The 10705-nt window shown below is 36.8% G+C and overlaps 1 protein-coding gene across 2 annotated transcripts in view; it reads right to left on the reverse strand.

Moving 5' to 3' along the window:
- The window catches only part of LEKR1 (leucine, glutamate and lysine rich 1), a 209445-nt gene that overhangs the window by 67887 nt on the left and 130853 nt on the right, over positions 1 to 10705 (reverse strand). For both annotated transcript variants that reach the window (XM_010839868.1, XM_010839869.1), the window contains 2 exons: positions 1802 to 1879; positions 1258 to 1461 (listed from right to left, as the gene is read on the reverse strand). In XM_010839868.1, the coding sequence (XP_010838170.1) occupies positions 1258 to 1461; positions 1802 to 1879 (282 nt within the window). The remainder of the gene's footprint in view (positions 1 to 1257; positions 1462 to 1801; positions 1880 to 10705) is intronic.

The raw sequence follows: 10705 nt of genomic DNA on the forward strand, positions 1-10705 counted from the left end.
AAGAGGCATGTTACTGGTGTAGCAGGGTGGAGGAATAAGTGGTGGGTGGCAATAAGCTCTGCAATTGTTCATCTAACTCAACCAAAGAGAAGTAAATTAATATTATCTCAGGGGAGACAAGAGATAAACCTTGTTCCTCTGTGAACTAGACAGACCTCTGACTAGCTTGGAGTAGACACAGATACAATCCAGGGCATAGTGTTGGTGAGAAAGTTCGGAGACAACCTAATTCTAAGGTGCCTGCTATCCACTTCCAAGGCCTCACTCCCAAACTCCACCTCTGGGAGCAAACAGCTGCCTTCAGAAAGAACAAAAACAAGATTATAAATCTTCTAAATAGAAAGCAATCAAATACTCATAAAATAAAATGAATAAAATGAAAAATGACAGAAAAAATGAAAAACAAATATCTAATTATGCCTTCTATACACAGAGAATAATACAAGACAAAAATTCTTATCCTCATGAAACTTGTATTCTTATGGAATATGTAATTGGCATAATACCTCCCATTAAAGACTCCTAGATTTAATAAAAGCCAACAAAACCCCTAGCATTATGCTATATACCAATATGAATTCAAAACAAAAGGAAAACCCCTAACATTATGCTATATACCAATATGGATTTAAAACAAAAGGATTCAAATAATAAAAGATATTATCAGGCAAATGAAAACTGAAAGAAAGCACGGTTGAGATATTAAGTACAGATAAGTAAAGACAAAGTAACTGAGCAAAAATATCTAGGATGGTTGGAGGAATATGCTTCTTAGTATCTTTGATATTAACTCAATACCAGAAGTATCTGTGCTTTTGGGGAGTCTTCAATATGAGGTGTTGACAAATAACAAAGAAAGAAGAAAAGTAGGAGCTTACAAAGGAAAAAGTGATAAAGAGATGTTTTTCTGTTGGAAGATGATAGAATTCAAAAATTACTGGCATAAGTGAAATTTAGTAGTGTAAGTACCACACATGATCTTTTCAATTCAACAAAAAATCTAACACCAAATGCCATGTGGGTTCCATCCTACTTGTACTAACTCAGTGAAGTTAAGCAAGTCCTTTAACCAGTTTGGGGTTCAGTTTAATCACCTGTAAAATGGGGTGGTAGGATAGGATGACCTTTCACGTGAAATGTATCTTTAATCTTAGATTTCACTGTTATCAAAATATATAGGACCCTGATGTTTTAAATATATATGGATTACTGACTTAAACATAAAATATATTTGGAAGAAATTATTCTTGACTGTACCTTTCACTTTTCAGTGTTACAACTTCTTCCTTTGTCTGATTCAGAAGAGTTTTGGTTATTTCCAGTTCATTTTCTGCAAGATTAATTCTTCTTTTTAAGTCATCTTCTTGCCTTTCTTTTGCAGTCAGTTCTTCCTGTAAAGTTTTATATATTTGTTGACAAGTCATTAAAGAGTCTTCTTTTTCTTTAAGCAATCTGGTGTGCCTAAAATGGAACAAGGAAAAAAACCTCAATCAATATGCATTTGATACTATATTTTTATGTTTATCAAAAATATATAAACATCTCATTTAAAAATAAGAGTATAACTTTAATTTTTAAAATAAGAATGCTACATAAATAGATAGTTCTGTGATTTAAAAATTTTCCTATCTAGGCAGAGGCAAAAATCATTGAACAGCTTCAATACATTATAAATTAGGGTTAGGTATTATTTACACAAGCAATACTATAAAAAAAAGTTAAGTACATTTTAAATATTATCTAAAATATGGTTTCAAATTCAATTATTAAAAATATTAAATAAAAAATTTTCAATGTGTACCGTGAGTCAGAAATAATGGATTCAAACTTCAGTTTTCTAAGTTCTCTTTGACACTCATCAGCTTCATTAGATTTATTCCTAAAATAATACAAAATAGGTTCAAATATTTTATTTCAAAATAAAGTGAAAATGTTTTCCCTTTTGTTAAGATATACTTTTCCTTTATTACTTTTCTTATCTTTATATTCTACTTGTTGTTACATACACAGATTTCCTTAAAATTAGAATACATACTCAAAAGGTTTCTGTTTGCCAAAAATACCTTAATCTATTAGTCCAACTCTATGTGTTTTTCTATATCATTATTTTATTTATCCATTAAAAATTTCTTAGCATCTTTATATTACCATTTCTTTAAAGAAATAAATATTCAGTCCATTTCTGCACTGGCCAAGTAATCTCCTATCAGGCAGATCTGCATTTAAATAAAATGTCTAAAATTTAGACAACATTAAAAGAAGAAAGAAAAGAAAAACCCCTATGTGCAAGTGACCAAAAGCAGGACGATTCTGGAGGAAAGCTGATACTTCCAATGAGGTGACAGCCATGGGGTCAGGTTTTTGTTTTTTGTTTTTAAATGATGTTAAGCCTGAGTAAGGCCCCAGACTGCACCATACAGGAGAACCAAAATTCTAATAGAAAACTCACAGTCATTCTGGCTTGAAGAACTACAGGACAGTGTTTGAGGACAACCACAGCTGCTGGGAGGTAAAGAGTGAACCCTTAATGGGAGTGACCCAGAGAGAGGGAATCCCAAATACTGCTTATAAACTCTGTCTATATGTCTGATTGAGCCCTAAACTACAGGTGACCTGGGGAAGATTCCAAGCAGCCTAATTAAAGATGAAAGAACTGAACTGAGAGTTTAGCTGCTGCCATAGAAACAGAGTTGTAGTTTTAGGCCAACCAAATTAATTGCCTATATAAAGCCACACAATCTCTTCCCCACCACCACATCAATAGTATTTGCAGAAATATAACAGAATCTAAAATTTCTGTAACATAACATTCACGGAGTTTACAATATATTTTTAAAAATTACTCAACATAGGAAGAAACAGAAAAGCAGGACCTATTCTAAAGAGAAAAGACTGTTAAAAGGGACTGACTCTGAGATGACCCAGATATTGAAATTAGCACTGTTATAATTCTGCTTGAAGACATAAAGGAAAATCTACTCTAGTTCTTGAAAAGATAAAAAAATCTCAGCAGAGAAATAAAAACCATTAAAAACAACAAAATGAGTTAGGGAGTCTGAGATGGACATGTACACACTGCTATATATAAATGGATAACCAACAAGAGCCTACTGAATAGCACAGGGAACTCTGTTCAATATTATATGGCAGCCTGGATGAGAGGGGAAAATAGATACATGTATATGTTTGGCTGAGTTGCTCTGTTGTGGACTTTAAACTATCATAACAATAAAAAGTTAAATGAAAAAAAATTAAAAATAAAAAGAATGAAATGGAAATTCTAAAACAAAATAAATATTTATCTTGATCTTATATGATTGGGTTTGTAACAATATTCAAAAGTTAATATATTAAGAAAGATTAATATTCTAGTTTGTATAGGTTTCTCATTAATAATTTATTATATGAATATACTTTAAAATAGCTTTATAAGTTATTTTAATAAGTTTATGAATGTACAAAGAAATATGTTAGATTATTGATGGGTTTGCCCTACTTGCAGAGTAACTTTAATTCCTAATATACAATGAACATGAACAGCATGCATTTATTTTTATTCATTTTCTTTTCTACTGTAAAATATGATAAAATTGTAAGCTGCAGAAAATTATGCAAACAATTTATATAATGAATTATTTTGAGGAAACTCTAATTACTACCATCCAGATAAAAAAATAAAACCTCATCAGCTAGTCTAGAAGCTTCATACCCTCGACTTGATCATAGTCAACTCCCTCTCCCCTAAACTAATCATTCTCATGAATTTTATGGTAATCACTTTGATTTTCTTTGGAGTTGTATTGCCCAAGTTTTATCCCTAAACACTATACTTTAATTTTTTTTCTTTTTATAAAAAATTTTTAGAACACGTTTCTTTTATTATCTACTTTTTTTTTTAACTATTTCAACTTCAAACATTTATTTGAATAACTTCATACTATTTCTTAAAGTTTAAATTATCACTTAGTTCTAGGATAGCATCAGGAAAATAAAGAAACATTAAAAATTACAAGTTCATAAAACTTAACTTTGCTACTAAGTACACATTATTATTTTGAGTTAATATTTGTGAGAACTGATTTATTGATGTTTTAAAATTTCAATAAATGAAATTTAGGAATATGAAGGCCAAAGATCGAAAAAGGTTGTATATGTATAAATATACATGTCTAGGTATATAATTTTCTCCACAACTTCACTAGCACTACAATATAAAAATAATAAACAAGCCATAAATTCAGGTCAGTGAAATAGGTTCATTATGAAAAAACACTGGAAGTTATTATTCAAGACTATGATAACTAAAATTTTTAATGCTATTTTTCAGAAAAGACCACTATATCATTGAATTAATCTTTCTCTCTCAGATATATTAAACATCTGGTAACCAGGTTCCTTTTTGTACTTGTCAGAGGCCTTGAAAATTTCAGAATGATGGACATCTGCTCCCAAATCAAATATGTGCCTTAAAAATAATAGTAAACTCTTCAAGAATTCCATGCAGATTGATGACTCATTTATAGGCATGATGACATCCTATTGTTAAGAACAGCCTCAGTGTGTGCTTCAATAATAAATATTCTCTAGATGCCATTGAGAGAAAAGAATACACATTCGTTCTAAAATGGTAGACATAAAAAAGTATACAAAATTGCCCTGTCAAAGTCATTATTCTCCACTGATTGTTGTTATTCAGTCATTAGGTTGTGTCCAACTCTTTGAGATGCCATGGATTGCAGCAGAGCCTTCTGCAGGCTCTTCTGTCCTCTGCTGTCTCCCAGAGTTTGCTCAAATTCATATCCATTGAGTGGGTGATGCTATCTAACCATCTCATTCTCTGCCACCCCTTTCTCCTTTTGCCTTCAATCTTTGCCAGTATCAGGGTCTTTTTCCAAAAAGTCAGCTCTTCACATCAGGTGGCCAAAGTATTGGAGCTTCATCTTTAGCAACAGTCCTTTCAGTGAAAATTCAGGGCTGAGTCTCCACTAACATTCTCCACTAATACTTGTAAAATAGCTTATTTAAGTATTATGCTGCTGCTGCTGCTAAGTTGCTTCAGTCGTGTCCAACTCTGTGCGACCCCATAGACGGCAGCCCACCAGGCTCCTCCGTCCCTGGGATTCTCCAGGCAAGAACACTGGAGTGGGTTGCCATTTCCTTCTCCAATGCATGAAAGTGAAAAGTCAAAGTGAAGTTGCTCAGTCACGTCCGACTCTTCGCAACCCCATGGACTGCAGCCTACCAGGCTCCTCTGTCCATGGGATTTTCCAGGCAAGAGTACTGGAGTGGGGTGCCATTGCCTTCTCCATTTAAGTATTATACTAACATACAATTGTAATTGTTGTTCAGGCACTCAGCCATGTTGGACTCATTTTGACCCCATGAACTACAGCACGCCAAGTCTTTCCTGTCCTTCACCATCTCCCAGAGCTTGCTCAAACTCACGTCCATTGAGTTGGTGATGCCATCTATTCATCTCATCCTCTGTCATCCTCTTCTCCTCCTGCCTTCAGTCTTTCCCAGAATCAGGGTCTCTTCCAATGAGTTGGCTCTTAGGATCATGCGGTCAAAGTATTGGAGCTTCAGCATCAGATTCAGTCCTTCCAATGAATATTCAGGATTGATTTCCTTTAGAATTGACTGGTTTGATCTCCTTGCAATCCAAGGGACTCTCAAGAGTCTTCTCAAACACACAGTTCAAAAGCATCAATTCTTTGGCACTCAGCCTTCTTTACGACCCAACTCTCACATCCATACATGACTACTGTAGAAATTATAGCTTTGACTAGACAGACTTTTGTTGGCAAAGTAATGTCTCTGCTTTTTAATACACTGTCTAGGTTTGTCATAGCTTTTCTTCCAAGGAGCAAACGTCTTTTGATTTCATGGCTACAGTCACCATCTGCAGTGATTTTGGAGCCCCTAAATATAAAGTCTCTCACTGTTTCCATTGTTTCCCCATCTATTTGTCATGGAGTGATGGGACCAGATGTCATGATCTTAGTTTTTTGAATGTTGAGTTTTAAGCCAGCTTTTTCACTCTCCTCTTTCACTTTCATCAAAAGGTTCTTAATACAGCCTTGATGTACTCCTTTCGTAATTTGGAACCAGTCCATTGTTCCATTTCCAGTTCTAACTGTTGCTTCCTTACCTGCATACATATTTCTCAGGAGACAGGTCAGGTGGTCTGATATTCCTATCTCTTTAAGAATTTCCCCCAGTTTGTTGTGATCCACACAGCCAAAGGCTTTAGTGTAGTCCATGAAGCAGATGTTTTCCTGGAATTCTCTTGCCTTTTCTATGATCCAACAGATGTTGGCAATTTGATTCCTGGTTCCTCTGCCTTTTCTAAATCCCACTTGATCATCTGGAAGCTCTTGGTTCACATACTGTTGAAGCCTAGCTTGGAGAATTTTGAGCATTACTTTGCTAGCATGTGAAATAAGCACAATTGTGCAGTAGTTTGAACATTCTTTGGCACTGCCCTTCTTTGGGATTGGAATGAAAACTGACTTTTTCCTGTCCTGTGGCCACTGCTGAGTTTTCCAAATTTGCTGGCATATTAAGTGCAGCACTTTCACAGCATCATCTTTTAGGATTTGAAATAGCTCAGCTAGAATTCCATCACCTCCACTAGCTTTGTTCATAGTGATGCTTCCTAAGGTCAGCTTGACTTTGCACTCCAAGATGTCTGACTGTAGTTGAGTGATCACAGAACACTCAATAACATAACATATGATGCTGTGCTGTGCTGTCCTTAGTTGCTCAATCATGTCCAACTCTTTATGACCCCATGGACTGTAGCCTGCCAGGCTCCTCTGTCCATGGGATTCTTCAGGCAAAAATACCGGAGCTGGTTGCCATGCCCTCCTCCAGGGAATCTTCCCAACCCAAGGATCAAACTCAAGTCAACTGCATTGCGGGTGGATTCTTTACCAGCTGAACCACCAGGGAAGCCCAAGAATACTGGAGTGGGTAGCCTATCCCTTCTCCAGGGTATCTTCCTGACCCAGGGCTGAGCTACCAGGGAAGCCCCTAACATACAATAAACTCACACAATTTGAAAGATTTGACATATGTATAAAAACTATCTGTAAAATCAAGTAGTACTTGAGCATACTTAGAGCCTAGATACTGGTTTCTAATACCATTCCCACTCAAAGGAACCAGGACTGCTCAGAGAAACAGCTGATTCCAAGGCTGGGGCACAGTAGGTATTCCTGAAACAGTTTGTTATAATGAAAGTAAAGAAGTACTTATAAAAGATGATGGGATTGTGTTCCAGCATTGTAAGAATCAGCTTGAAGGGGCCTCCACTAGCTAACTTGTGTGCCAAAGTAATTAAGTACAGTAATGATTGGTGAACCATTGAACAAAATAAAGTTCAGGAATCCATACCAATAAGTGATAAATCATGGGAAGAAGGGAGGCTCTTATTTAAAGTAGAATGCAGAGGGCTCATTAATAAATGAGGAGGGAGATCTGAAGTTGGAAAAATCATCTAACAACAACTGGATAAGGACTGGATGAGGCAAAAATCATCAATGGATGCTGCATTTATGGATAAATGTTGATGAAAATCAGAGCATGTGTATGTATTTAAAGCGTCTCTTATAGACTGTTTACTGGTTGAAACAGAACAAAAACCCTCAGCAATAACCCTCAGTGAAAGAACTAAGCTCTACTTTGACCAGGTGATCAAAATTAACATCACCAGTGAGAAGCAGATGCTCATGTGCCTTCAGCTGTGATGCTCTGAGAAGTGCTTGTGCTCGCTCACCTATGTGGTTTGCTGGCTGAGAGTACATATCCTTAATCCAACCAAGAGAAAAATACAAAATGGAAAAATTTTTATTTAAAAAAAGTATGAAGGATTCTGCATTCTTCAAAAATGTCCATGTCATAAAAAGATATAGCCATTTGAAAACTAAGTCTATTATGCAATGACATGGGAAAATATCCAGGATATATTACTAAGTGAAAATAAGTTTAAAATATGCATTACTTTGAAAAATGGACTACAAGAATATATCAAAATATAAAGACGATGGGTTTTTTTGTGAGTATTTCTGTATTTCCAAAGGTTTATGCATTTACTTTGAAATCAAATAAAAATGTTCCTTTTAGAAATGCTTTGAGACTCAGCAGCCCTAACCACAACTTTCATTCTACGTTCAGACTCATACACTTTTCTGAAACTAGAGGCAGGGACAGCAGAACTATTTTAAGTGTTTATGTTACTATGTGGACAATTAATTTTGGCTGCAATTTGGAAAAAAGCTCCCTGGGGAGTCTACCATCCCAAGAACTCTCTTCATGTTCATCTCCCACCCCCATACCATTCTTTTAATGGTCAGCCCTTCACTGCCCAATTGTTATCTTCACCTTCATTAGAAGAGGAGGAACTGGAAGGAATAGAAAGAATGCCTACATCTCTTTTAACACACATTCCTTCTTTTACTCTCAACAGTGTTAATCCTTTCTCTTCAACTACTTTGAATAAACCTAAGGAAAGGCCCCTGCTGCTCCTGCCAATCAAAGCAAGGGAAATAAGATAGAATAATTGGATATTTTCCTCTAATTTGAAAGGCAAGGGTCTTACGTTCCACTCGTTTATGTGAAACAGCTATTCTTAAACTGCTTTCTTGGTATTTCCACTTTGCTGTCCAAAAGGCATCTCAAATCTAACAGATCAAAAGCAGTGTTTTCTAATTCCCTCACTGCCATATCTATTTCTTCTACAGATTCCCCCACTTCAATAAATGGCACCAACACATAATGATACTAATAGTAACACCTTACATATCTCACACTGCCTTCAAACCACCCCTTATTCAGCCCTTGTTACAGTAGAGGAAACTGAGAACAGAGGTAAGTAATATGCCCAAGGTGACATAACCACTAAGTAGTACTGCTAGGATTTGAACCCCAGCAGTTTCCATCTGGCTTCTAGGCTGTTAGTCACTCTACTCTATTGCCTCTAAACTGTCTACTCAGATGCTGAAAAGCCCCAAACCTCATTCTTTATTATTTCCTTTCTTTTCCAGTCCTCTTGCTCCCCAACCATATTCACTGCATCAGTAAATCCTGTTAGATTGATCCCTGGCCTCTATTTCTTTCCAACTCCATGTTAGGCCAACACTAACCCAGCCACTGCTTACTTGCATGAATCCACAGCCTCCCACCTCATCTCCCTGATCATTCTTGCATATCCATGTCAGTCCATTTTCTATGTAATAGCCATGCCAACCTTTTAAAACAAATCAGATCAATTCACTCTCTTGCCAACCCTCCCCCTCAATAGTTTCCCTCTGCAAAAATCCAAAATCCTCACTAGACTTTGGACACACTGGTATATTCATTTCTTATTGCTGCTGTAACAAATTACCATAAATGTAGGGGTTTCAGTTCCATTCAGTCACTCAGTCGTGTCTGACTCTTTGCGACCCCATGAATTGCAGCACACCAGGCCTCCCTGTCCATCACCAACTCCCGGAGTTCACCCAAACCCATGTCCATTGCATTGATGATGCCATTCAACCATCTCATCCTCTGTCGTCCCCTTCTCCTCCTGCTCTCAATCTTTCCCAGCATCAAGGTCTTTTCAAATGAGTCAGCTCTTCACATCAGGGGGCCAAAGTATTGGAGTTTCAGCCTCAGCATCAGTCCTTCCAAAGAAATCCCAGGACTGGTCTCCTTTAGGAAGGACTGGTTGGATCTCCTTGCAGTCCAAGGGACTCTCAAGAGTCTTCTCCAACACCACAGTTCAAAAGCATCAATTCTTCAGCACTCAGCCTTCTTCACAGTCCAACTCTCACATCCATACATGACCACTGGAAAAACCATAGCCTTGACTAGACTTTGTTGGCAAAGTAATGTCTCTGCTTTTGAATATGCTATCTACGTTGGACATAACTTTCCTTCCAAGGAGTAAGCGTCTTTTAATTTCATGGCTGCAGTCACCATCTGCAGTGATTTTGGAGCCCAGAAAAATAAAGTCTGACACTGTTTCCACTGTTTCCCCATCTATTTCCCATGAAGTGATGGGACCGGGTGCCATGATCTTAGTTTTCTGAATGTTGAGCTTTAAGCCAACTTTTTCATTCTCCTCTTTCACTTTCATTAAGAGGCTTTAGTTCTTCTTCACTTTCTGCCATAAGGGTGGTGTCATCTGCATATCTGAAGTTATTGATATTTCTCCCGGTAATCTTGATTCCAGCTTGTGCTTCCTCCAGCCCAGCATTTCTCATGATGTACTCTGCATAGAAGTTAAATAAGCAAGGTGACAATATACAGCCTTGACATATTCCTTTTCCTATTTGGAACCAGTCTGTTGTTCCATGTCCAGTCCTAACCGTTGCTTCTTGACCTGCATACAGATTTCTCAAGAGGCAGGTCAGGTGGTCTGGTATTCCCATCTCTTGAAGAACTTCTCACAGTTTATTGTGATCCACACAGTCAAAGGCTTTGGCATAGTCAATAAAGCAGAAATAGATGTTTTTCTAGAACTCTCTTGCTTTTTTGATGATTCAGCTGATGTTGGCAATTTGATCTCTGGTTCCTCTGCCTTTACTAAAACCAGCTTGAACATCTGGAAGTTCACAGTTCATGTATTGCTAAAGACTGGCTTGGAGAATTTTGAGTATTACTTTACTAGCGTGTGAGATGAGTGCAATTGTGTGGTAGTTTGAGCACTCTTTGGCAT

Source organism: Bison bison, unplaced genomic scaffold, assembly GCF_000754665.1.
Source record: "Bison bison bison isolate TAMUID 2011002044 unplaced genomic scaffold, Bison_UMD1.0 scf7180017864135, whole genome shotgun sequence".
NCBI classification, from domain to species: domain Eukaryota; kingdom Metazoa; phylum Chordata; class Mammalia; order Artiodactyla; family Bovidae; genus Bison; species Bison bison.